General features: G+C 53.6%; 7 protein-coding genes across 7 annotated transcripts; 5 read left to right on the forward strand and 2 right to left on the reverse strand.

Moving 5' to 3' along the window:
- Positions 1-210: 210 nt before the first annotated feature.
- Positions 211-1,035, forward strand: AVO2 (Avo2p; the record flags this gene model as incomplete). Its single annotated transcript, XM_076685680.1, has 1 exon — positions 211-1,035. One exon carries the CDS (start codon positions 211-213, stop codon positions 1,033-1,035), a length of 825 nt encoding a protein of 274 aa, XP_076540129.1.
- Positions 1,036-3,052: 2,017 nt separating this feature from the next.
- On the reverse strand, positions 3,053-6,199 carry KIN2 (MARK/PAR-1 family serine/threonine-protein kinase; the record flags this gene model as incomplete). Its single annotated transcript, XM_076685681.1, has 1 exon — positions 3,053-6,199. The coding sequence occupies one exon, from the start codon at positions 6,197-6,199 to the stop codon at positions 3,053-3,055; it is 3,147 nt and encodes a 1,048-aa protein (XP_076540130.1).
- Positions 6,200-7,260: 1,061 nt separating this feature from the next.
- Positions 7,261-8,856, forward strand: TRVA0_027S01486 (uncharacterized protein; the record flags this gene model as incomplete). The annotated part of the gene is made up of 1 exon (XM_076685682.1): positions 7,261-8,856. One exon carries the CDS (start codon positions 7,261-7,263, stop codon positions 8,854-8,856), a length of 1,596 nt encoding a protein of 531 aa, XP_076540131.1.
- A 600-nt stretch (positions 8,857-9,456) lies between these two features.
- Positions 9,457-12,018, forward strand: TRVA0_027S01508 (uncharacterized protein; the record flags this gene model as incomplete). Its single annotated transcript, XM_076685683.1, has 1 exon — positions 9,457-12,018. The coding sequence occupies one exon, from the start codon at positions 9,457-9,459 to the stop codon at positions 12,016-12,018; it is 2,562 nt and encodes an 853-aa protein (XP_076540132.1).
- A 3,346-nt stretch (positions 12,019-15,364) lies between these two features.
- Positions 15,365-16,597, forward strand: TRVA0_027S01530 (HMG-box domain-containing protein; the record flags this gene model as incomplete). Its single annotated transcript, XM_076685684.1, has 1 exon — positions 15,365-16,597. The coding sequence occupies one exon, from the start codon at positions 15,365-15,367 to the stop codon at positions 16,595-16,597; it is 1,233 nt and encodes a 410-aa protein (XP_076540133.1).
- A 1,869-nt stretch (positions 16,598-18,466) lies between these two features.
- On the forward strand, positions 18,467-24,648 carry BLM10 (proteasome activator BLM10; the record flags this gene model as incomplete). The annotated part of the gene is made up of 2 exons (XM_076685685.1): positions 18,467-19,033; positions 19,249-24,648. The coding sequence occupies 2 exons, from the start codon at positions 18,467-18,469 to the stop codon at positions 24,646-24,648; spliced, it is 5,967 nt and encodes a 1,988-aa protein (XP_076540134.1).
- Positions 24,649-25,238: 590 nt separating this feature from the next.
- ARB1 (ATP-binding cassette family ATPase ARB1) lies at positions 25,239-27,062 on the reverse strand (the record flags this gene model as incomplete). Its single annotated transcript, XM_076685686.1, has 1 exon — positions 25,239-27,062. The coding sequence occupies one exon, from the start codon at positions 27,060-27,062 to the stop codon at positions 25,239-25,241; it is 1,824 nt and encodes a 607-aa protein (XP_076540135.1).
- Positions 27,063-27,597: the final 535 nt, after the last annotated feature.

Below are 27,597 nucleotides of genomic sequence, written 5' to 3' on the forward strand. Positions count from 1 at the left end.
TATATGGAAGAAAGGGGTGGTGCGTGGCTTGCGTCAGGCATGGAAGGAGAGAGGGTGCATTACAGCAAGTGTGTTTGATTTGATTGTCTCTTAACACTAAAATCATTTCGGTGCACCTCGCTAGTAACAATACCATTATAGTAGGTATTGTGGGTACTTGCTTGTACCATAGCGTGGATATACTAGGCGAATATGCCCGTAGATAATAATATGACGTCGCCTTCGGTGAGGTTACGCCGGGCAATACGCGAAGGCAGCCTGCCCATCGTCAAGCGGCTGCTTCGCCGGTACCCGTGGCTCCTGGTGAACTACGACCCAGAGAACGGATGGAGCTCGCTCCATTACGCAGGGTACTACGGCCACTACCTGATCTGCGTCTACCTGGTGGGTCAGGGCCACGACAAGGACGAGATCTCGCTGGACCATCACCGCAACACGCCGTTGCATCTGGCGGCGCTCATGAACCACGAACAAACGGTGCACTTCTTGGCCCAGCACATCCCAAGGTGCATGGACTGGGTTAACGACAAGCATGAGACAGCCGTCATGGCGGCCGCCCGCCGCGGCAACGACCCGTGCATCAACCTTCTCCTCGACTTTGGCGCCAACGTCAACATCGCCGACCGCGAGGGGAACACCCCGGTCCATGTCGCTGCGGCGTATGGCCATATCAAGACTCTGAGGACGCTGGTGGAGCGTAGTGCCAACACGGCGCAGGCCAACGACGAGGGCTGGCGGCCCGTCCAGTACTGCTCGACCTACCAGGTCCAGGACTACCTTCAGAGTCTCATCCATGCCGTGAGCACCAAGAAGGACAAACTGCCTGCGCCCCCGCCGCGGCTCAGCGCTCCCATCACGCTGGCGGCCTCTAGCAGTAGTAGCTCTACGAGCCTCGGGAGCGGCAGCAACAATAGCAGTAACGTCTCCATTGCGTTGGCGGCCAAAAAAGACAAGCCGCTGCCGCCCGTCCAGCCCCAGTCCTCGCAGACTTCTCCCCGGTCCCGGGTGCTGGACGTCTCTATCCGCGGGAGGTAATCGCAATTGCCGCGGGGCTGACGAGTGATGATTTATTTATTATGTACCATACCTGGAGTATGGGGGACTTTAATTTTGTACACTAGTTAAACGGTTTTTGCTAGATTAAATAGCCGGAATGGATTTGGGACGCTTATACGATCAATTGACTTCAATATCTCCGCTTCGCGGAGCCCCAGGGCATTACTACTAAGAGTGTACTTGTTGAACAAATTGACTTGGGGACCAGCCCCCAAACCCCCGTGGCTCCGCTTCGCGGAGGTTATTGATGACTACTAATGAACTTCTACGTAGTACAATTGACTTGAGGCTGTTGATGACTTCGATATCTCCGCGAAGCGGAGCCCCAGGGGGGTTTGGGGGGACTGTCCCCCCAATTACTACTAGGAGTATACTTGCTGAACAATTGACTCGGGAACCAGCCCCCAATTACTACTAAGAGTATACTTGTTGCACAAATTGACTTGGGGGCCAGCCCCCAAACCCCCGTGGCTCCGCTTCGCGGAGGTCATTGATACTGATGAACTTCTACGTAGTACAATTGACCTAGCAGCCTCCAAACCCCCCGTTGGTTCGCTCCGGGGAGGCTGTAGATGACTGCAATATCTCCGCGAAGCGGAGCCCCAGGGGGGTTTGGGGGGACTGGTCCCCCCAATTACTAACTACTGTACTTGTTGCACAATTGAATTGGGGGCAGCCTCCAAACACCCCGTTGGTCCGCTTCGCGGAGGCTGTTGATGACTACAGTATCTCCGCGAAGCGGAACACGAGTTCCCCCAATTACTACCAGGAGGAGGACACTAGTAGTACCGATGAACTTGTGGCACATTGGCCATACTCCCGTTGCTCCGAAGGCGTTAAATCAGTACGGTATCTCCGGTAGGCACGTAAGTAATACGTACTGCTAGTTGTCAGCCTACCTACTATGGTAACTCCGATAAACTGCCAGCACTTGCGTAAGAAAGCTACCAAGTGGGATTTGTCGAAGGATACGAGGAAGCCGCAGTTGTCTAATAGGGTCTTAGATGTGTTCCATAGCTGGGCATGTGGATTGTGGGTCTTGTCTTGGTCGTGATCCTCCTTCCACCTATGTGCAGTAGATCATATGTAGGTGTCGTCAGAAGCGACATGCAGTCATCTACCCCAGTCTTACGGATAATCGTTTCCTCCTATGTCTATAGTTGCCCACTTAGTATTGATTTCCCTAGCTTTACGTCGGGGGTTGATCCATGGGGGATTTACCCACCGGAAATTTTATTGCATTCTTTTTCTACCTCTATTAGATCTGGATCAATAGCGCCGTATCTAGTTATTTTTTTCCGTCTTATCAGGGTCAGTTGATTCTAGTGGTCATCTGGCCTGTCTCCACACTGACAATTGTGCCCAGTTTGAAATGTTTTCGAATTCCACCGCTTCGTGAAGGTTGAAAACCTTTTGCACAACCGCTGCCTAGAGTCGTCATATCTGTTTCGCAAGCTGCGCGTGCGGCTCCTCTGCGGCTCTCGGAAACGTTTAACAGTAATATGTAAGGTACATCTCATATAACGTTATGCGATTGACTAAATATGCAGGAGTACCTACTGAAGCTTGCTAGTCAAACCGTTTGCGTTCATTAGGTATTGAACCTATTATCGGTAATACCCGTATTGCACCTAGTCATAACTTATTCACCACATTCATTAATTATCTATGCTACGCCGCACAGGCGGGGGTTTGGGGGTGCAACCCCCAACTGATGGGGTCTGGGGCAACGCCCCAGTGGATAAAGGTGGACTATTTAGCGGGAGTTATATGAGGGTACTGGAATCACGATTATTTTATCAGGCGTATGTTCTTGATCAGTAAAATACGGTCTTAAGTTGAACCAAAAATGCACCCTAGTCCAATAATGTAACAACGGCGAAGTCAGATGAGTTACCGAATAGATAAAAAAGTTCAATGCATAACAGTTCAATAATGGAGGTAAATATAAATAAATCAATAAATTGTACAGACCTCAAAGAGATAAAGATGCATATTAGAGCTTCAATTCGCTGAGAATTTTCGTGGCCAAGTTTTTGTACTGCCAGCTGTTGCCAGTCATCTTTTTGAACTGCACTCCGTGAAGCCCCAGCAGCGGGAACTTGACAATGTACAGCTCGAACCGCAGCGGCGTGCGCACGTTCTGGGTATTGCTATTGCCAGTGGTAATGTTGAGCATGTCGCTACCGCCATTGCCCGGGTTCGTCATGCTCATGCTCTCAGTGCTAATATCGCTCTCCAAAATGTTACCACTTGATTCGCCCCGCTTACCGCGAAACATGCCGCTGCCAAACGACAGCTTTCGCCAGTGCCCCCGCTGCGGCGTCTGAGGCTGGAGGTGGTCCGTGCCGCTGGCGTTGGAAGGCGACATTGGTGGCGATGATTGCGAGTCGGTCGACCCGTTAGCAGCGTTCCCGGAAGCAATTGACGCCCGGTGGACGCACACAAACCCGCCCTTGATCTCTTTATACTCAACGCCAAGCTGCGACAGTACGCGAATGATGTCGGAACGAATGAACTCCAACGGCTTGGTAGACGTGCTCTGGACCGAAAAGAAGCCCTTGAGCAGCACCTGGCGCGGGTACTCAATGCTGAGCATCTCGCCCGTTTCCTGACTCGTCGACACTGACGTGCTATTGTCGTCGAGTGACACTTCTTCAAACACATCGTTGCGCACATACATTGAATTGCGGCCTCCTGCTCCGCCATTCTCCCGTAGCGCATTGTGTCCCAGCGACTTGGCCCGCGCACTGGGGTGGTACCGCTGTGAGTGGGTATTGACCGACGTCGCTCGCTGCACAGATACCTGTTGTTGCTGTTGTTGTTGTTGCTGTTGCTGTTGCTGTAGCTGTGGTGAAGGCTGCTGCTGCGGCGAGGGTCGGGGGCTCTTTGAAAAGTCCTTGCGGGTGGGTTGCTGAGGAGACGCATTGAGAGAGCTTTCGCGCCGCTTGGTGCTGAACCTTCGAAACAGGTTCGTCAGGTTGTTCTTGGCTGTTCCGGCATTTGGTTCGCTGACATGCGACTGGTGCATCGACTGGCGCTGCTTCGAAGCGGCCGGTGGGGTATACGGCTGCGGCGTCACCGCCTGAGTGCCCGCCGTCACCAGGGCCGGAGCAGCCAGCTGCTTCTGGCCCATAAAGTCGACGGTGCCCTGGGTTTTGGCACGGGCGCGGTTCGGCGAATGCTGAATGACCGGGTCGGGCTTGGCCAGCACGGGCGGCTGCGGCGGCACGTTGAAAGAGGGAGCCGCAGGCTGTGCGGCGGCCGCCGCAATGGCCGTCGTGATGGGAGACGGCGCGGCGTTAACCCCTGCAGGGGCCGACGACTTCTCTGCAAGGCGCTCTGCAGCCAGTGCGGCGCGCTCCCGCCGCTCCTTGACCAGGTAGTATATCGAGCACAGCGGGTGGAACGCCTTGGTAGGGTCGCCGGGGCCGTTGTGAGGGCCGTTGGGGTACGTATTGGCGGCGTCACCAAACACGAGGCGCCGCTTGAGGAAAGGCTTGCGGTCTTCCGAGGCATGGGCCTTGTACCAAGCAGAGCAGGCGGCCTGGTACTCAGCGGACTCAATGACCGAGGTGAGCAGCCGCTCAACCTCCTGCTGATTGCCAAACTCAAATCCGGCCATTTCCTTGGTGATTTCCGGGTCGAGCGGCAGGGTTAGTGGTGTTCTCGGAGGCACGTACGACTCCGGAGGTTTGTCGTAACCCTTCACCATCCACGGATGGCTCATGACCTCACCGAGACTGGCGCGATCAGCAGGGTTCACTACGAGCATGCGCGACAATAGGTCTTTACAGTCAGACGAGAGCCAGTTGGGGTACTCTACGCGGCCCTGCTTGATTTTCTCGTGGAGCGCCGGCATCGAGTGGTCGTCAAACGGCACCTTGCCGCACACCAGCACGTAGAGCACAATGCCAAAGGACCACACGTCCACCTCGGGGCCCACGTAGGGGTATGCTTTGAGGAGTTCGGGGGCGGCAAAGTAGAGTGAGCCACAGAAAGTCTTGAGCAAAGTGCTGGGGGAGTACATGTTGGACAATCCAAAGTCGATGATTTTGATGTCGCCTGATTTGGATATTAGTATGTTTTCAATTTTAAGGTCACGATGCACAATGGAGTTCTGATGCAAATAATCGAGCGCTGAGGCAATTGACCGGGCAAACTTGCGCGCCTGCTTCTCCTTGAGCGACCCGTGCGAAATAATGTAGTCGAGCATCTGGCCGCCCGACACGTACTCAAAAAACATGTAAAAATGGTTAGTCATGGGCTGCACTTCGTAGAGCTTGCATATGTAGGGGTGGTATATAAGCCTCCCCAGGTTAGCCTCGCGCACGGTGCGCGTATCTTTGGCCTCGTCGCTCTCGCTGCTCTTATGCTGTCTACGTTTATCGGCGTGGGCACGGGGCACCACCTTAACGGCGCACAGCGCCTGGGTGCGGCGGTTGCGCGCCAGCTTGACCTGGCCCATTGACCCGGCACCGATTGTCTTGACAAAGTCCCAGTCGCCCAGCGAACGGCGTCTACGGCTCTGCGGCGGGGACTGGGGCGTTGTCTGTTGCTGCGGCGCAGTTTGCTGCTGCTGCGGCGGCTGCGGCTGAGATTGCTGCGGCGCTTGCGCGCTCTGCGGTTGGGGGTGCGGCCTTGCTACCGGCACCGTAAGGTTGCGCCGGTGGCCGGATCGGGGCACACTACTCGGTGATCCTACCGATAGCGGCTCAATGGGCGTCAGCGGCGGCGTCGTGTTATCGGGCGCTACCGTCGCGGGCGGCACATACGAGTGGTGCCGCTGGTGGTGGGGGTTGAGGCCGTTCGTTAGCGCCGGGGTCGGCGTCACAGTGCCTCCCCCGCCGCCATCCTCGCGAGCAGACATGGTTCGAGTCTCGTGATGCTCTGACGTGGGCGTCTGCGTGGTCGGAGCGCTTTGTTTGAACTGGTCCGGTAGTGGTGATGGCGGTGGTGGTGGTGGTAATGATACCGCGTTGGGAGGTTTGCCCTCGGCGCGTGCTCCGGCCGGGCCACCACCACAACTAGCGGAGCTTATTAAATTAGCGCTCGACGGCGTTGGCGTCACCAGGGCCGCCTCGAGCGACTTGATCGATTCGTCCGGTGGGGTCGGAGGCGACTGTCGTGGCGTTTTAATCATGCGACAACAGCCTTCCTTATAGCTCCTTTTCCCAATTAAATAGCACTAAAAATGCCAAAAATCCTCGCAATGGAATAAAAGATATTAACCGATTGGGGCGTTCCGTTTCTTTATAAGCGACTCCAAAGCAATTCCAGAGTGAGACCGGCCCAGAGACAAGATAAGCGGTCCTGACAGCTCTTCTCTTCGCGAATGGAATACGAACAATTACTACCGGGGGCGATTCTTCACTAATATATAATTGTATAGATGATCTCCTCCCCCAATGCTCGAGACTCTGGTTTATTTGTATAAAGTGGGAAATTTGGAAAGACAATGGAACGTATTCTAAAATTTCTCCGTTGTTGGTCGGGCCGCTTTGTTCCTCGACCACCACGCCGGAGTTATTAATTGCTTGGGCCAAACCTCAGGCGTTCTTGGGGGGCCAGCCCCCCATGCCCCCGTAGCTGGGGGCTCTGCCCCCAGACCCCCCCTACCTTCGATCTCGGGCATATTATCCTTCCATGGCGTCGTTGTTATCGTTCCTCCGCGTAGCGGAGCCCCGAGGGTCCCCCCAGGGGGTTTTTGACAGATGCAGGGCGCACTTTTTTTTGTTTTTCGCGCGAGCGCACACGGCGGAAACCTCCCAACGGGAGAGCGAAGGTGAAAGGGACGACATAACGACAGTTTGGACGACAGCAGAAAGGAAAAGGGTTATGAAAATATGGAGCATATTACCCTTCCATGGCGTTTTTAACAATTGTTTAGTTCCCTCTGCGTAGCGGAGCCTCGGGGGGTCTGGGGGGCTGGCCCCCCAGGGCGGTTTGTCAGGGCGCACTTTTTTTTTGATTTTCCCGCGCGAGCGCACGCGCCGGAAACCTCCCAACGGGAGAGCGAAGGGGAAGCCTCACAGAACGACAGTTTGGACGACAGCAGAAAGGAAAAAAAGGGTCGGAAGAGAAAAATAAAACGCGTTATTGCGTCGGTAATTTGTAGTTTTTGACAGGAGAAAACGACTGGGGAAGTCGAGTAAAAGAATTGTGTTTAAAAATAGGAGGACGAATTGTTTTCGTGAAGGAAGAATGACGAGTTCAGTGCAGACGGTGAGCGGGATACGAATCCTATGCATTGCTGAGGTGCGGGGCAAGCTGTCGTTGATTAACGAGCTGGCTGAAGAGCACCGGGCAGACGTGGTGATCCACACGGGCAACTTTGGGTTCTTCGACTCGGAGTCGGTCAAGCGGATTCCGGCCAAGACGCTGCGACACATTGCGACCTTCTCGCCGCTGGTCGACCCGGGAACGCTGCCGCAGTACATCCCCGATCTCAAGAGGAGCGTAGCACCAGAACAGCTGTCGGAGCTGCCCCAGTTCCTGGCGAAGCGCCAGTCGCTCAATGTGCCCGTATACACGATCTACGGCGCGTCAGAGGACCTGACGGTCATTGAGAAGTTCAAGGACGGCTCGTACTCCGTTCCGAACCTGCACATCATTGACGAGAACACGACATTCAAGATCGAGACAGGCGCCGGGTCTCCGGACATCCGGCTGTTGGGGCTCGGCGGCAATCTGTTGCTGCACCGATTCTTTGACAATGGAGATGGCGCGTCGACCATCGCTGGCACCCACGGGCTCATGTGGACGACGGCACTTCAGATCGGACAGCTGGTGCAGACAGCACACAAGACGTTCGATCTGCCCGAAGTCCGCTTCTTTGTCACGCACCCCTGCCCATCGCGCGAGGCGCTGCTCGCCCAGCTGGCACTGAGCCTGCGGGCCGACTACACGCTCTCGTCTGGGCTGCATTTCATTTACACCGCGTCGTTCAACGAGTACACCGTGGCCCCGACGTTCGACGCGTTCCGTGGCAAGCTCGCCGCAGCGCGTGCGGCGTTCATGGATGTGTGGGAGACCGTCAAGCCGCAGATTTTGCCGCTCGTCGAGAACGAGCCGACGCACAAGGCGCTGCTTGAGACATGCCTCCAGGTGTTTGAGAAAATGCCCTCGCATTCGACCGACTCGGGCGCTGGGACCGCCAACGAGTACCTGCTCACCGCGTACCGGTCGATGTGGAACTACAACCTGTGCGACGCGCAGTACGGCGTTACGGTCCTGAAGGTGAACAACGGCAAGTTTGGCGTCGAGACGCACTCCAGAGGGTTCGACTTTGCATTCCGAAAAGACCGCAAGGAGTCGAAACACGCTGCCCCACAACCGGTGGGACATGCGGCGCCTGCGGCGCCAGCCGCACCTAAAGCCGCACCGCCGCCGCCTCCCTCCGCCGCCACTCCAGACACTGCTGGGTCAGCCGCCGCGTCACCAGCGCCTAAATCGCTGAGCACCACGCCTGCCCCCGTCGAGGAGCCCGGTCTGTGGGTCGCCAACGGGCGGCTCTCGGAAAGTGAGCTCAAGGAGCAGTTCAACAAAGAGGACGTGGCGCATATTGTGCGGGTAGAGATCAAAGAGTCCCACGGCGCGGCTAGCGACAAGAAGTTCGCGCTCGTGTACTTTGATTCTCATGAGAACGCTCAAAAGGCGCTGGAGCGTGTGGATAAGGAGAAAACTGGCAGCGTCAGCTTGATTCGCCGAAACCCGCCGGGCTCGGGGCGGTTCCGATCAAGCGGCGGCCGCGGGTCAGGCTCGCGGTCCGGCTATAGAGGACGTCGATATAGATCTTAAAAAATCACCCATCCTCCATCAATTTCTTTTACAAATCTTCCAATATCTATTTACTCTCATGGTATTACTCCTCCTAGTAGTAATTGGGGGGACCAGTCCCCCCAAATCCCCCTGGGGCTCCGCTTCGCGGAGATATTGCAATCATTGTGTGCGAATCTGTGGAAACTCCCCCTTAATTTTGGTATAAGTAGTAGTATAACTTGTACTTGTAATGGTACCCTCCGCGCAGCGGAGCCACGGGAGCTCGAGGGCTGGCCCTCGAATGCTAATTGTATCTGCAGTATACTGATAGCAAACGGGCTTGAGGCAGTGATAAATACCCATAATTGTGGGAAGTTTTCCATATGGAATGGGCGGGCCGCATGAGCCGCGGATCATGCGGCTCAACACCCCCACCCCCAGCAAGCCAGTATGTATAATACCAGAATCATAATCTGTCCATTTTTACCATAAAATAAATGATTTACATAGGCTACAATTACCAAGTAGCAAACGCGTCCGGGGAGCAATAAATTGGTCAACTCCCAATTTTCCAACCCATCGCGTTCTTCGATCCGTGACCGACAGTACCAAACCAGGAAAAGGACCAAAAGGAGCGATATGGATAGCAAAGAGCTGGAGAAGCTGCGGAACTGCATCGAGTTCGAGCAGGTTGTCCAGTTTGTCGCGTTTTTCGGCGATTTCCTCGAGCTGAAGGAAGATTTTTCAACCGATGCGCTCGAGGAAGATCTGCTTTTAGATGGCTGCGAACTAACCTACCGGCTGGCAAGCCATCTGGCCGGCGTCCTGCTGGGAACTATGGGCCCCGGACTGCGCAGGAAGCGCTCTGATCCCTCGCTGGACGAGGTTTTGGTGCAGGTCTACGCCAAGTACGAGCTGGATTATGAGGCTGTATTCATGGACCTATCACCGGAGGATAAAATCATTGTCATTGCCCAGCTAGTCGGCTGGCTTAGCGTGACTAACAAGGTACGAGAATGGGTGGATAAACTCTCGGACGACGCGTCGCGCGTAGTGCCCATTGGGCGTGAGGACAATTTATTCGGCGAGTACTACCTGTTTGACGACAACCGGCTGTACCAGCGCAAAGTCAAGGACGAAGTCGAAGAAGGGTGGAAGTGCTTGTGCTGGGACCTTGATTCATGGCGTGGGTTTGTCGATTCCCGTATGAAGACGCTGCGAAAAAAGAAGCGGGGGCCCGAGAGAGAGTTTATTGAGTACTTAAAGGAGCAGGTGCTCCCGAGTATAGAAGTATATGAAGGGGAGCGCAATGCTAAAGCCCAAGCGCGAGAGAAGCAGAGGGCACTGGCTATGGCTGTGGCGAATCGAAAGCGGTCTTCGCGACTGGAGACGAAGAAACTACGGCAGCAGGAGCGTGAGGATGAAGTGAAGCGGGACGAGGACGAGGAGACGCTGCGTAAAAGGCGCCGGTTGGAAAATAAACTACGGAAGCAGCGCGACCTGGCACGCTTTGAGCGGTATTCTAATTACGAGAAGCGGAAGATTCAAAAGGAGAAACAGAAGGAGAAGGAGCAGCATACTAGACGGCGTAGTAGGCGGGCCACAGCAGCAACCCCAATTGTTCAGCGAGAAGAGCCCGAGGAAGATTGGTGGTTTGATTGTAGCTGTGGAGTTTATCGAGATTCCCGCGGCGGAGCGTCTATGAACAATCAAACGGATCAGGATGAGGATGGGGAGGCAGTGTGCTGTGATAGATGCGATACATGGATGCACTTTAGGTGTTTGAGCGAGGAAGAGAGACGAAGGGTTGATCTGACCAAATCCAGCGACAGCGAGAAGGAGGGAACGCCCAAAGTAGACGCGCCCAAGGATGGGGTCGAAATCAATGGGGTCGATGAAATTGTTGCAAAGGTGGAGACCAATGAGAAGGAGACCGAGTCGGTCGAGGAGAAGATGGCCGATGAGTATGTTGCAAAGGTTGAGGCGGCGGAGGGGAAGATGGCCGATGAGCATGTCGCAAAGGCCGAGCCACTAGGTACCAGAGGGGAGGATGTTTCGCCTCGAGCCGAGAATGGCACCGAGAATGGTACCAATGGGCTACTGGAAGAGGTGGTATGGGCCAATGAGTATGCGACAAGCCGGAACGAATTTGTGTGCGACCGGTGTGTGGCCTGGAAAAGACAGGAGTTAGATGCAGCGCGACAGTTGGAGGAGGAGCGCATTAGACAGGAGGAAGAGAACCAGCGCAAGGCCCAGATGCGGGAGGAGAAGAGGCGGGCCCGTGAGGAATTGAAGCGTCAGAAGAAGAAGCAGAAGCTTTTGGAGGAGCAGATGAAACGGCAGGAGCAATTGCGGCAAAGTCATCTACAGTACCAGCAGCAACATGCCATTTCACATGCTACCCCCCAAGCCGCCTCTTCCGTCGCAGCAGCAACAACAACAACGACAACCCAATCCCATAACTACGGAATGGCTTCGGCCGACGCTAATAGTCGTGCTAGTTCGGGCGTTGTACATCAAAGGCCAATGGCGGTAACTCCGGTTTCTGCGGTTCCGCCAGCGGTCGATATCCGACCAGTGAGTAGTGTCTTACCACCAGGTTCCAGCGCAACTACGACGATGAACCTCCAACCGGCAATGGTTCACCATCACCAGAGTGTTGGAGCTTCGAACCCTGCTACTGTGCATCAATTCGTCCCATACCGCGCGGAAGCCCAGACTGTTATCCGGGAGCCCGCAATCCAGCCCACATCCCTGACCACGTCCCAAGCCATCCAACAACCCACGTCCCAAGCCATCCAACAGCCCACGTCCCAGGCCGGAGTAATCCAACAGCCCATGTCCCAGGCCGGAGTAACCCAGCAACTCGCATCACGACCCGTAACCCAGCACATAACGCAGCAGCCCGTAACTCAGCCCCCGTCTCATGTTCGAAATTACTATCCGCAACAGCCGCCGCCTAACGTGCAGTATACTCAATTTCACCACTACAACCCGCAGCAGAATATGCAGCAGAACCATGGGCAGGCAATGCCGTATCAGCAACACTCATACGAGCATGCAGCATACGGTACCACGCAAAACACAATCCATTCTCCGACAAGAAACGTATACCCGTCATTATCTCACACACCACCAAATGCGACGTCCCAGCCTGCCAATTCGGTCGACAACGGAAACCCCTCAGGCTCCTCCGGATGACGAATGGTAAAACTTGGCGGATGGGATTGAGGGCCTGGGCTCTGGTAAAAAAAAAACGGTTTGTCAGAGATGGTACAAAGGAACCACCCGTTACCAGGGTAGATGATGCAGAAACGACATGATGATGAAATCCATCTACACTTTTCTCACTCATTACAAGGACCTGCAGGTCTAAAGCGTTGAGACGGTCCAGAAACCCATCATATCAATTTACCCTAGCCTACTCAGACCAGTCCAATTAGTCCGACTAATTGCCATTGAACCATTGTACCGTTTAAATGACTACGCTATCTGAAAAAGTAGAATGAGATTTACTAACGCTTTTTTTTTTCAACTACGTAATTTGTAATTGCCGCAATCAATTGGCCATTTTTCACCTACGTATCTGTTCTAGAAGACATGGATCTGCCTCTCAGGCCTCTACATTGGGGGATTTGGGCACCCGCTATACTGGGACCTGGGCTAGGATAGCTGGTTTAGGCGATCTCTCTCTCTCTCTCTCTCTCTCTCTCTCGGATGCAACAATGATGTAAAACGGAAGAGCCAACCGATATGCAACTATCAGCCGGGTTGGAAGTGCAATCTGGGGTAAATGAGTGGCCGGATAATGAGGTACCGAAGGCCCGTATTGTAAAAGTAAAGCCGTTCCAATGCAGCAGCCAAAACTACGCACACACTCAAAGTGGGAGGGGCCCCAGCACGCGGGATTTTTTCCACTGGTACGTACCACCTACCATACTTATTTTATTGGGTTCCCAAATTTCGTATCCCAATTTCGTCATGGCATGAAAATTACGCGGCTATGTCAATAGGTCTACTTCTCTATACGTACGTAGTAGTTTTGTGGGTGGTTGGAGAGAGATTGCCAGCCGATCATTACGGTCTGCAGCACCATTACAGGTACTGTATTATGCGCATTATGCCAGATCGTGCATGCATTGCCCTTGCTTGATGAGGGTTGCTTCAAAGTGGTGCAGGAACCGTGACCAAATGTACCGCAACAGATATACAATGGAGAACGGTTGCCCAAAGCGGCAACGGCTGCTGCGCGGAGGGTTGGATGCATACCATACTATACGCGGCCCTGCGTATACGCCGTCACATAGCAGCCCGCTTGGGGAAATTGGTGATTGATAGACAGAGGGTCTGACATTGCTTGCGACAGTGGAAGAAGAGGTTTTGGATCTCAATCCCCACAGCCCTATGCTGCTTCCGAAAAGCAGCCACCACACGTGGAGATACCGCGTTACACACATTCATTTTCCCCCCCCCCTCAGAGTCCTGAGGGGAGAGAGAGATTCTGGAGTGGAGGGGGAGAGAGAGAAGGCGTGGAAAGCGGCAAGCGTCGGGCCCGGCAATGCCAATTTAGCGATTGCCAGGATGGGCAATTTCGCGCTGCGGGTGAAATAATTTTATTTAATTTCCAAAGGTGGGAAGCAGTTAAGTTAACCGCCGCGGGCCACCGGTGTCATGCGTCACATGGCGGAGATGCATGGAAGCATTACTCGACTGACCCAGCTTTGCGTTTGTGACTATCATCTCTACACATCTGTATTATACGTACATCTCCACATGGAGTTATCGTGGGGAGAGAGGGAGAGAGCGTGAGAGAGTGAGAGAGGGGGGGGATCTAGCCCAAATACGACAATTTTTATCTCCACAGCCAATTAGGCCTCTCCAATTGCCTGTTATGCATTGATACTACGTATAAACAATATGTAATGCGGTATTATGTCCCCGTACTGTAGTTGAATACTCTTTGGGGCCTGCATTAGAAGTGCGTAGAATACTGTATTGTTACTGTAAGGGGAGGGTTGTGGGTTCTGGCCAGGGTAAGGTTTACCATCAAAATTCTGGCCAATAGTGATAGTCGATGGGGATCTTCATCTCCCAGAGCAACACCTCCCACCCACACGTCGCTCGCGCGCGCGCTCACACACTCCACTGACAGAGTTAAGTTTTTTTTTTTGGTTACGTTCTTGCCCAGCACTGGTGGGTGTAATTGTACATGCCAAAAGCATGCGATGGAAATAATAACTTGGCATGGAATATTTTATTCTCGATGCACATAGCATCGGGGCCCGCCTAAAAAAAATTAGCGCAATTGACGGGTTCCGAGGCTCGAGAATACCATTTACCCGCTATTAAACGCTCAATATAGCTCCTCCGTCGGAGTAAAATGTGAAATAGGAAAGGAAAGTAACTGTACACTTCTTCTCGTATTCAGGCCCGCTGCAATGGGAACGTGCGAATATTGTCCAATTTCACATTCTATGCCTGCGATGGTATTGGAGAAGGGCTTGCTTTTGCCGGGCGGCCCTGCGATTACTGGATTGGGACGATTATTTGGGGCGCACCCCAAACCACCAAAAAAATAAACGCCCGACGTGCGTCTGTCCTCGCACTCGGTGAAGCGGGTAAGCTGCTGGTGGTAAGACAATTGGCACTCTTCCCTAAAAAAGATGTTAGACACCCGGTTGCTTTTTACCAATCATACCACTTTGAGCTACCGCGCCCGCCAAAAAGCAAGCCCGCCTAATGAGGCAGGAAAGTGACTAAGGTGCTTTTTTTCATATCAGCGCCAACATATACATATGTATTAATTTCCACACGTTTGCTTTTTTTGGAGTGGCCCGGCCCCCAGGGCTCTCTCTCTCTCATATATCGCGACAAATAAACTTTATAAACCAATCCACATCCCTCATCTTCCATCATTCAATTGTCTGAATTGCCCACCATCTGTCTGTGTGAGCCTGTCATACCTGCTTCACGATCTATATCGGAGTGCCTTCCCCAGTGACCCGCCCATTGACAGGTCTCTCTTCTATATTGGTAGGCTTATTCAGAGCTATAGCCCCCCCTTCGAAAGCCTATTACGAGCACCCGTTTGCTTTGACATCCGCTCACCATCCGCTTTTCCTTTTTGCCGGATTGGAGAGTTAACTGTCGTCCTAACAGTTTTTGTGTGTGTGTCGTCATAACACGGAGTTTGTGTTGCTCACATACGTTGGAGAGAAAAACCCGAACCCGTTGAAGATTGTCGTCTTCCATTGCATCGAGAATACGCAGAAGCAACCGACAACACGCAATATCTGCATCCGTCCCAGGAAATATACCCGGACCAGCCTGTTCAAGCCAGTATAATAAAGGTGGAATAGGCCCTGGAGAGAAAGAGTTAATCTCGATATTAGCTCGCTAATTAAACTAAACTAAATACCCCTCCTCACCCCCCTTTGAGTTTTTTGGTGGTTTAAATATGTTTGAAGAAGCCATCGTCGAAGTGTACCCGCTGCTAGATACGCCCTCGCCGTACCCGGCCCAACACTCCCGGATATCAACGCCCAACATGGACTTTTCAGCCCTAAATTCCATCGAGGCCGCAGCCGCCGACCAGGCGCTTCTGCTACAATCGCCCGTCAAGGAGCTTCACCACCACCATCACCACCACAATGCATCGTCGAATAACTCGTCACCGCTAACATCGGCATCATCGGCAGCTTCTTCGGTGCCCGAAGACGCCCGAATGTCCATGTGGAACCTCGACGACGTCAGTGGACCATCTGCCTCTACAGAGCAGATTTTTGGCCGGTATTATGACGCGTCCATGGCGCTAACTCCGCCAAGTGACGACAGCCTGGCCCATGGCCAACAGTCGGTCACCGTTTCGCCTACTAACACGAGCATGCCATTCACCGCTCCCGATTTTAGTGCTTCTGGAGGATTCCCTACTCCGGCGCTCATGGGCGGCTTCCACGTGCCATCCTCACCACCAGATATGCTTTCGGACGAGAGCCATCGCACCTCATTTGCCAGCTTAATCGATGAGCAGGAGCAACAGCAGCTGCTCCAGCACCAGCAATTGGCACAGCTGCCCATGTCTGCGTTTCCGAATACTTTGCAGCAGCATACGCCGCTCATTCAGCAGCACGAGCAGTTCCCAGGGCCCCAACAGATCATGCCTCCAATGCTCGACGATAAGGCCATGCACATGGCTCCACCACAACCACCACCAGAGGCGATCAAGAGCATAACGCCCTACTCCAAGTGGGTCAAGCTGACGCCCATGACGACTGAACGAGTCGCGCGTATCAAGCAGCTGGCCAATGAGAAGGGAATTGACCTCGACACGGTCGAATCGGTGCTCAAGATATACTCGCAGAAGAACAATGGCGCCGTCGAGTCGGGGCTTAACCGCTTTTGTGGGGACGACGTGTTCATCAAGATCACCATGGGCGGTTCTAGCTCTGGCAATTCTGCTAACGACCGCGTCGTGCGCCGCCCTGATGGCTCCATCGTCAAGAAGAAGCAGCGCAAACAGCGCCCCGACTACGTCAAGCGGCCCCTCAACTCGTTCATGCTCTACAGAAAGAGCCAGACCCAGTCCGCTATGGCATACGCCCTCTCGTCGCAGCTTAAACTCAACCACCAGAACATCAGCCAAATCATTGGCCTCATGTGGCAGACGGAGTCCAAGGAACTCAAGGCCGAATTTGCCAAATTCGCCGGCCACGAGAAGGAAATCCACAAAGCATTGCACCCAGACTACAAGTTTTGTCCCCAGAAGAAGAACAAGAAGTAATCTTTAATATTTATTTATCTCTTTCCTATACTCTTCACACATCTAGCTTCAATTGACTTGGGGGCCAGCCCCCAAACCCCCGTAGCTCTGCTTCGCAGAGAGATTGGTGATGTCCAATTGCATTCTATTCGAGCTCTAGTTTGTATTCGAGGGCCAGCCCTCGAGCTCCCGTGGCTCCGCTTCGCGGAGGATAGTTGAGATTAGAAGGTGTTCCGTAAATCATCCATTCCTCCGCGAAGCGGTGCCCCAGGGGGGTTTGGGGGGACTGGTCCCCCCAATTGCATTCTATTCGAGATCCCGTGGCTCCGCTTCGCGGAGGATAGTGAGTATAGAAGGTATTCCGGAATCATCCATTCCTCCGCGAAGCGGTGCTCCAGGGGGGTTTGGGGGGACTGGTCCCCCCAGTTGTACTCCAGCTCCCGTGGTTCCGCTCTGCGGAGGGTAGTGTTATCACAATTGAGTACGACAGCTGATACTGTAACGAGACTCTCGTGACTCCTCGCAGATGGTGTTACTATAGTACGGTCCCGAGGAACGGATATGCAATAGTAGCATGAGGCGGAGCGCTGGGCGTGGATTTCATGGCGTCATACGGCGCATAAAAAATTGGCGTATGCACAGATGGCTCGTTCGAGTCGGCATTCCGGTGATCCGGCAGGTGAGGCGTGCGCGCCGTCTTTTTAGCGTGTTTAAACTGATAACCACGAATCTACTGAATCTTTGGTGATAGTCCGGCTCGGAGCAGCGATTTTTGTTTTTCAGGCGGGCTTCACATGGACGATGTAGCAGATGGCGATTCCTAGACCTTTTTTCAGTAGGCACAATTGGCTTCCTCCCCGCAGAAACGGTGATAATCATATCTGAAATGTGATCTAAAGCAATCAACCTGACACTCGAGAGGGGACGGTAATTCGTCAAAGCTTATATTAATGCACTACAAATTAGCTATCGCGGCGTGGTTGCGCCATTTTTTTTTGCACATTCCAATTCGGCTGCAAACGTGAGAGCGGTAAAAATAGCATTGCAGCTCGGTTCTTCATTCTCCTAGCCGAGTTTACAGGATGACGCCGTGGTGGACCCGTTGAAAGAAAGTGGTCCAAGTGGCTAGACAGGGTAGTGCGTGGATCGTCTCGGAGTGACTGGGTCGGTTTTTCCAAGACCCTGCGCGGCTCCACCGCCTGCCCAACGTGGGTGCCTCTTGCCCTATCAGGCAATTCCCTCTCCGGTGTCGCCCAGATCTCGGCATGCCCAATGGCCCAAACATGTAGGGACCTGCTACAACCGACGGACCATTAGTGCAGGGCAGGACGTCTGAGCCTCCTCTTGCCGAGAAATTTGAGATACAGGGAGGTTAAGGCGCATCTATGGTGAGTCAGATCTCTTGAGTATGTAGTTTCGAACCTCGGCGAAATGGTGTATTTGGTTTTTTGCGTGAATTAAGCGGCAGCCAAAGAGGTTCACAACCGAGATCCACTGCTAATCCTGCCGCCTCGCCAATTGCATGCAGGCTTCGACACATATGATTGCAGGAGCTCATGCACAAGTTTATCCGAAGCATTTGCCGCCAAAAACTCCCGTGGCATCGCTATAGTATACGCAGTGGGATAACCAAAAAAAAACTCCGCGCAGCGGAGCCACGGGGGGTTTGGGGGGCTAGCCCCCCCCAAAAGAGCCGCACAAGCCGCGCGCGGCGGGAGGGGTACCAGCCGCATGCAGGTGTTACATAATCCAGGCGTTGTGTGATGACAAATCCACAAAGAGGCAAAAAAAAGGCATGAGTAGGTGGGTGGTGGCTCTTGTTGTTTCTGGCCCATCCACCCAATCGATATTGGAGAGAGCGACCATTGTAAAAGGACGAGTCAATTAGGAATGCGGGATGAGACGTACCGAAGCAGGGAGCGGACATTCCCGTACCAATCGGTCCTGCCATACTCGACCGAGAGCGATGCTGAGCGTCAGGCGCACCTCGATCACATAATCGCCAATCTGTACGCCGCCATTGAGGGTCATGACCTCAAGGCGGTGTTTGGCGTTTCTTCCGCCGGCGCAGGTATCAGCCACTGGACGCGTGAGCTTCGCTCGTGGCTCGAGCTCAAATTTGATATGCCATTGAGTAAGCGAATTGTGCTCGCGCGATTCTATTACGCGTTGGCCCTGTCGGGGATCGAAACGCACGCAATGGACAAGTGCGTGTCTATGTTCATGTACCTCGCCAAGGACGAGCAGTTCCAGGACTCGGTAAAGGCCGATGACCTGCAATTGGACTGGCGGCTGTTGGTCCGGGAGATCAAGAAGCTCTCGCTATATACGAATTCGACGTGCTACGACGGCAATGTGGCCAAGACTTTTTCGCTACTGTCGCGATTGGCCCAGGTGGCGCGGACTTTCTTTGATCCGAACGCCACGCTATCAATTCTGCGTGAAATCATTCCATCGGTAAGTTGTTTTGGAGACTCAATTATTTAATTGCCCCCAATGAAACTCAATTGGCTCGTTTTAGTTGGCTGGAGTTAATTGGATACAATTGATTATTTTTGGTCAATTGATTAATCTAAACTGGGTGCAATTGGATGGTTGGTTTCAGTACATTGGATTCAATTGGTCTAATGTGTTGGATTTGTTGAATGCATTGGTTGGCTAACTGAGAATAGTTCACGCCTGCAAAGGCAAGCATTTCGCATAATATCCTATCATTGCTAGTGATCATCCTGCCAGTAATGCCCGTAGACCCGCCACCAGAGGGAATTGAGCTGCCGCCCCAGGACCTGCTACCATCAGTCTTCCACTTGTGGCGACTCCAAGTGCGGTCCTCGCTTTATGACTTTCAGAGCCTCGACCTCGTGTCGTCAATTGTCGGAGACTCCCTGGCCTCGCCTCTGGTCCCCTTCTCCAAATATGGCCTCCTAACCAACGAACAGCTGTCGTTCACGTTTACTGCAATTCTGCGACTTCTAGAGGTGCCGGTTTCCTACGCTGGGTCTCCATATGTGTCGTCGTCGGAGACGGTGAACCTCTCAGATAAAGACCACACGAACCGATGCGGCCGTCCAATTGCCACCCTCGTCATTTATTCGCTCATTGGCGACAAATCGCTCGAAGAAGAGGGTATTATGGACCGCCTAGACCACCTCATGACCGCTGTAGAGACGTTTTGCCACCCGTCCAACTACGGGCCCTGGACAAAGAACATCATATCGACAGTGCACAACCTCGTCGAGCTGTTCCAATTGCGATGGAACATTCAACAGGCTGGAGAGTCGGTACTGCCCAAAGAACGATTCCTCACAGACCGTGTCAAGGACCGGTTCGTAACAATTCTGCGTAACGTAACCTTCATGGGCCTCTACTCCAAGTCGTCTTCGGTCGTCAGCACGGCTACCGAGGCTCTGCATGGGCTGGCTCTGCTGGCACCCGACCTCATCGTGCCCCGGTTCCTCAAACAGGTGTACCCGTCTCTCCAGGGGCTTGTAGAAACGCATAGAACTGCCTCGTCGCTCAAGGCACTAGTCCGACTCACAAGGGTCATTGCTAAGTCACCACGGTATGCATTTCATCTTACGACGCTACTTTCGCTGGCTATCCCCGGCATTGACGCCAATGACTTGTCCAAGACACTGCAAACTCTAGGGTTCATACAGGCGGCTGCTCTGAGTATACCGTTCCACGACCTGAGCGAACAGGTCGGCCCCGGGCTCGCCATGGACTATGTGTCCCAGGACGTTGCTCATCTCGAGGAGGACGACTTTGATAAGCCATTGCCGCTCGTCGAGGACCCGGAGCTGCTCGACAACATTATAAAGTCCTCGACTGCTGCATTTGGCGAGTTTATTGCATTGTTCCTTGGCAGAGTATTTACCATGCTTGAAAATCTGCCCGACCAGACGTCAAAGTCGCGAGATTCCCCCGAATCTCAAGTCGTTGCCACGCTGCCTCCAACTCTGACGGCCGTGTTTGCTTCGGTGTCTCCCGATTTATACGATAGAGTGCTTACCCACGTTGTCGATTTTTTGGCGAACAACGTGGTTAGCAGTGCTACGGACGCCGTGGCTCACATGTGCGGATGTCTTGTCAAGGTCCAACCACAAATGGCCTTTTCACGGCTCTTCCCGGTCATCAAGGTAGGCATTGAGCAACAGATTGAGGACATCGGGGCTGGTTCTACCCGAAGCTGGGGGTCCGAGATTATGCCTCGTGATCGCGGGCTCGTGTGGTATCTTAGTGCCCTCAACATGTCCTTGGCCCATGTTGGTGCCGATATTATGCCTTTTAAGAGCGAGCTGCTTGACTTGACCTTGTATTTGAGGGCCCGGTGCCAGGGTGTCATTGTGTACCACGTATCCAACACGGTGCACCATGCGCTCATGACGCTGACCAGCGTGTTTATCCAGGACTTTACGGTTATCCCACCGGGTGAAGCGGCCTCAACGGCACACTGGGGGCGCCACTATGACCCTCGAAGTGAACTCAAGGACCTCAAATGGCATGTCCCCTCCCGCGCAGAGGTTGAATTTGCTTACGAAATGTACAAGAAGCACTGTGAGCTGTCTATATCCACCATTAGACGAGTGGCTGCCAAGAAGTCGGGCGAAAAAGCCCCAGTCACGCAAATCTCTGATCTCTTAGCTACTGAACTGACTTACTTACGAACTTCAACCTCGGGAATGGCGTTGCTGTTTGATCCCGACTACTCATACCAGCCCAAGGCCCCTCCACCATCGCTCAAGTCGCGCCTGACCGCCTTTGACGAGTTTTCGGCGCCGTCTCCCGCGTCTTTAGAGCAGAGCATAGAGGACGAAGAGAGCGACTCTGACAGCGGAGGTGGGATTACTCTGTCGCTGGGTGGCGACGACGACGAGGAAGTGTACATTGACATAAACCTTCTCATCAACGGAGACGAGGACGACGACGAGAACGATGCCATGGAACTCAAAAAGCTGCGCGACTACCCCACTGGCTACTTCTTTGGCAAGAACAAGACGGATCCTCTGTACCAGGAGCTCCATGTTCTGCGGACCAACGTGGGCAAGGCCCTGCATGAGATCCACAACCTGGTATACAAGAGCCACGAAAGCGACATTTCCAGCTACAAGGCGCTCATGTTTGCATTTAAAGTGTGGTTCTCCGACGTGGGTCTTGAGCGGTCCTCGCGAATAGTCGAGTCCACGACTCAGCTTTATCTGTTCGAGACCAAGCCGTACCGGGTACCGGGGCTGCGAAAGGACTATCCACGGCCAATTCTCGCCAAGCGTGCCCAGGTGTACCACTGTGAGAGACTTCAACATGCGTCTGGCCCCCGCAAGATGACGGATCTTGAGAGTCTTCTTCTGAGCGACGTGGCCCGGTCTGCCATGTCTATCTACCCTGACATTAGACGAAATGCCTACTCTGCATTGGACAGTGCTCTGCGCGTGCTCATCCGGTCTAGGCGGGTCATTCTTCCTTGGGTCATTAAGGAGACGGCTAGCGCCATTGAGGCCAGTGAGTACAAGCGAGCCGAGTCTGGGTTCCGAACTCTGCACATGCGTTCACTTTCTGCTACGCTTCGTCGCGATCACCGTAACATTGTGGCGCTCGTAAAAACTCTCCATGCAGCAATGCTGGCTGACTACGAGTCGCTCAACATGGTAGCGGCCGTGCTCTACCAAGTAATTGCATTGGCGGTGCGGCTTCCCTTAAATGTGGTGGAGATATCTGATAGTGTCCTTGACCTTATTCGTCCCGCCGAGGTGACCTCAGAGATGAAGCAGCGAATCGACAAAGCGCGCCAGACCAAGCAGACCCGACGCCAGGAGGCAATTGACCAGCTTAAGGAGCTGACAAACACTTTGTTGGCTACCGACCCGCACACTATGCACTGGAAGCTCGAGGCTGGCATTACAGGGCTGCTGATCAACATTTCAGCGTCGCCGCAGTTTGACGTTGATCCGCGCGTATTTGTGCGGCTTATTCGTCTGGCCCATGCTCCACAAACGGAAATTCGCTCTCTGGCTATTTCCGGACTCTCCAAGCTTGGGTCTACTGTGTACAATCGTGCTCAGTTCGACTACAACTACCTGCGGTTCTCGCTGCCATATGACGAAGAGCATGATCTTCCAAAAGACCAATTTGAGCTTGACTGTACCACTCCTGGATTCACAGAGTTGTTCTTGAAGGAGATCAGTAACGACAAGACGCCCGAGTACTTTGTCGCAAGCGTGCGAGCAGGTTGGCTTGTGTGGCCCCAACGATTACCTGTTGAGCGAGTTGTCGAGTCGCCTACTCCAATCAAGTTTGGCTCCTCTGATGAAACGGCGTTTGCGGCTCTGGGAGGGAATGTGACGAAGGAGTGGTTTACGCGCTATCTGTCTCTTCACCAGGAAGAAATGCGGGTGGAAGAAGGCGAAGAGGAAACGTTTGATCCGTCCAACTTTGTCTTCCTACGGTACCTGTTGCGGCTCATTGATCTTGGGTTCTGTGCTATTTCGGTCGAGGAGTTCCTGGAGGTCATAGAGACTTCATTCAACCCGCAGGACAAGAACTCGCATCGCAGCACTGCCGAGGCCTGTACTGCTATCGCCAAGTCTATGGGCACGACTCCGGAGCCGCTCAAGTCCAAGAAGCGGGACATGTTGACGCGGCTTTTCAGGCGGGTTGTTACCGAGCAGCTGGCCCATGACAATATTGAGTACTGGCAGTCGTTTGTCATGTGGCCTGCTTCCACGGCGGAAGACTATAGACGGTACAGGAACGTGACTCTGGTTCTGGCCGAAACTCGTGTTGAGGGGGGATCTGCTGACTCGGCTGATTCCACTGAAGAACCGAAGGCGAATGGCAAGAGACGGTACCCGAGGACGGTATTTGAGCAGAGCTCGCGAATGTCTCTTTTGAGAAAGGAGGTTGGCGCAGTTGGCTGGTACTATAGAGACGCTGGGGAGGATATGCTGACGAATCTGTGGCAACATATCGACCATCCGCTGCAAGGAGTCCGGGATGAGATTGCCAAGACTCTAGCGGTTATCTACAAGACTCGGTTCATTGAAGCATATCCGTCAATTGAGAAGTTTGTGGAGTCCAATAAGGCGTCTGTCAGTACGCTTGGTGATGCGACCTACGCGCTTTCTCCAGAGCTTGCGTCCTATGTCAAAGACGCATTCACACGTCTTGAGCAATGGCGACTGAAGCGAGATGCAGAGGAGCCAGAATCGAATGAGGACGCTCCGAAGAAGAAGAAACAGACGGATCAGTATGTGCATGCGGCTCAGACCCTGGGTGTTTGGCTGGAAAGAGTGCTAAAGACTAGCTACAGCACGGCTCTTGTGCCACTGTTGCCCACGGTCATCATCCCCGCCCTGGCGCACTTCCTCAACGTACGGGAAGAGCAAGAGGTCATGATGTTTGGCGTCACTGCCTTCCGCCTGCTTGGAAACGTGGCATATCCACTTGAAGGGATCCAGTCTATGATTGACACCATTGTTGCCACGGCGCTGAACACGCAGACTTCGTGGCATCAGCGGATCAGCCTCTTGTCCCTCATTCAAGCATTCTTTTTCCGCCAATTGTTCATGATGACTAATGCGCAGCGCTCGCAGCTGATTGATGCTACCGTGGCTATGACGGAGGATTCCCAGCTCGAAGTGCGAACGCTGGCTGCCGAGACGCTCGCCGGGTTGATTCGATGCAGTGCATCGAAGCAGCAGCATATTCTCGTAACGTCTCTGACAGAGCGGTTCTTTAAGATTCTGAAGGACACTGCTCCATCGTCAAAGCGAAAGAGAGGCCAGGCGGTGGACCAGCAGCAGCTAGTCAAGCGGCATGCTGCAGTTCTTGGGCTGGGCAGTCTGGTTTCTGCTTTCCCATATGCTTCGCCGCCGCCGGTTTGGATTCCGAACGTGCTGGCGACACTGGCCACGAGGGCTGCCAGCGACCCAGGCATGATTGGGCGAAGTGTCAAGTCCTCGCTAAGCGATTTCAAGAAGACTCGCCAGGATACCTGGCATATTGATGTGAAGGTATTTACGCAGGAGCAGCTCGAGGATCTAGAAGGAGTGCTGTGGAAGAACTATTTTGTCTGAGCATTTCCCATTATATTTCTATATTAATGTATAATAGATATTTGCACCAACTCTGTCGGTGGTTGATAGGGTCAACGGAGCGTTTGGGGTTGTAACAGACCCGCCGTAACGAACTTCGCGTTACACTGTAACAATTTCCCAACTAAAACTCCAACGCGTAACAAGTACTTCGTTACAGACCAAGTCCTCCGCGAAGCGGAGCCCCAGGGGGGTTTGGGGGGACTGGTCCCCCCAATTGCACCAGGGAGTATTTGTGGTATTCGAGGGCCAGCCCTCGAGCTCCCGTAGTTGGGGGCTCCGCCCCAAACCCCCGTCGTTTACTAGTAGTGATTCATTATTAGAATTGGGGAACAATGGTAGATTGGGCCGTCTCCGATAGTTGCTCTACACTAGGTCAATTGGCTACGAATCTACCAGTGCTCCGCGAAGCGGAGCCCCAGCGGGGTTTGGGGGGACTGGTCCCCCCAATTGCACCGGGGAGTACTTATGGTATTCGAGGGCCAGCCCTCGAGCTCCCGTAGTAGGGGGCCCCGCCCCAAAATCCCCCCGGTAGTACTTACGTTATGATAAAAGATCGTGAATTAATAACATTACATGACAATTTTCTTGGCGAGGTGCTTCTTGTACTCCAAAATGCCGCCCTCCCATCGGGTGGTGGTCTTATGCTCGCACACAAAGATGTCCTTTGCAATCTTGTCGAGCAGTCGGAAGTCGTGGGAAACCACCACGACACCACCGTCGAATGCATTAATGGCGTCGGCAAGCGAGTCAATGGTTGGAATATCCAGACCGTTGGTAGGCTCATCGAGCAGAATCATGTTTGGAGACTCAATGGCCAGCAATGCAAACACGACTCGAGACCGCTGGCCCTCGGAAAGAGTAGCCATGGTCGCAGTCTGGCCCTCACCAGTGAGACCGTATCGGCCCAGCTGCTGTCGCCAGTACTGGTAGTCCTGGGAGATATGAGGGTACCGGTCTCGAACGAACTCGAGCGACGACTTGGTGAGATCAAGCTGGTCGGCCGAGTGCTGGGAGTAGACACCAATCTTCAGGTGAGTGTGTCGCGAAATTCGACCGCCGGTAGCGATGAGCTTACCGGTCATGAGCTTAAGCAGAGTAGACTTGCCCACACCGTTTGGACCAACCAGGGCAATTCGCGAGTCCATATCAACACCAAAGTTGAGGTCCTGGTACAGGTTGTCCTCTTTGTTACCGGAGTAGGAGAAGGAAACCTCGTCGAACGACAAAACTGGCGGCGGCAGTTTGTCGACGGCTGGGAATCGGAAGCTGAACACCTTGTCTGGCACAACCTTCTCAATGAGACCGTCAGCCTCCATCTTGTCGAGAATCTTCTGTCGCGACTTGGCCTGTCGCACCAAGTTGGCGTAGGTACCAGCGGACGCAATGAACTTCTTAATGTGGGCAATCTCCTCCTGCTGCTTCTGGTACTGCTTCATCTGGTTGGTCTCCTGCTCGGCTCGCGTCTTGATGTACGAGTCGTAGTTACCACCGTACGAAATGAGCTTCTTCTGTCGCATATCGATCATACCGGTACACACACCGTTAAGGAAATCCATCGAGTGGGATACCAGAACCAGGGTTCGGTCCCATCGCTTGAGGTACTCTTCGAGCCACACACAGGCCTCCAGATCCAAATGGGCCGTCGGGTCATCGAGCAGCAGCAGAGTTGGCTTGACGAACAACGCCTTGGCCAGAGCAACTCGCATCTTCCAACCACCAGACATGTCCTTGGTCTTCTTCTTGATCGTCTTGGAGTTGAACCCGAGACCGGTCAGAATAACAGCGGCACGTGACTCAAAGGTCGACGGGTCGAGCTCGTCGATTCGCTCGTACAAGTCGTCGAGCTGCGGCGCCTCGGGGCCCTCTTCCTCCAGGATCTTCTCCACGAGACCCTCGAGTCGTGCCAGCTCGGTCTCGGCCTCGTTCACGACCCACTCCAGAGCACTGAACTCACTGGGCTCAGCTGGCTCGTTGAGCAGGTAGATATCAATGATGTCCGGCACAGGGAACTCCCGGGCCGCAATGGATCGCAACAGCGTACTCTTACCGCAGCCGTTCTCTCCCAGCAGACCGTACCGTCTGCCGTAGTTCAGTTCGATCGAGGTGTCCTGGATAAGTACCTTACCGTGGAACACGAGGGACACCGAGTTGATCTTCAAGTCACGGGAGGTCGCCAGCGACGCCAGAACACCGGTCGTCACTCGGTCAGAGATACCGTGCTTATCTTCCTGCAGCTTGAGCTTCGCCAGCTTATCGGCGGCAGCCACAGTATCTGGAGTTCCCTCAGCAACGGCGACTGGAGTCGTCGTCCCGGACGCCTCAGCGGACATGCCCTTGGCCGCCATTCGCTCGGCCTTCTTAGCCTCTCTCTTAGCCTTGGAAGCGGATACCATTATTAGTTCTTTTTAGGGGCTTCGTATAAAGTCGAAGGTAATAAATAAATATGCCAAAGCTGGAACTTATCAAAACTCGGGGCTCTTTTATAATACAAAGCTTCTCGCTTCGCTTCTTTTCTACCGGGTTCCAATGTCTGGGTGAACAGTTGAACTTTTCATTCCAAAATTTTTTTTTTTCCTTCAATGCTCCCACCCGGCCTGCGCACGCCGCATCGCGGGCGCAAGTCACTAATGAACCCATTTTTATTTAAATCATCGAGCCTTAGCTGCGGCCGGCGCCTGCGACACAAATGTGGTCAGTCGATCAAGATAACGAAGACATTACGACTCATCGAATTACGTAACTGGTCAGCCCATTGCTGCTAGGAGTGTGTATTCGAGGGCCAGCCCTCGAGCTCCCGTAGTTGGGGGCTCTGCCCCCAAACCCCCGCCGTTTACCAGAAGTGATTCATCATTCTACATTTACTAGATCGAATTGGGGAACAATGGTAGATTGGGCCGTCTCCAATAGTTGTTCTAGGTCAACTGGCTA

This window comes from Trichomonascus vanleenenianus (assembly GCF_965637985.1).
Source record: "Trichomonascus vanleenenianus strain CLIB 3782 genome assembly, contig: TRVA0_027S, whole genome shotgun sequence".
Classification (NCBI taxonomy): Eukaryota; Fungi; Ascomycota; class Dipodascomycetes; order Dipodascales; family Trichomonascaceae; genus Blastobotrys; species Blastobotrys vanleenenianus.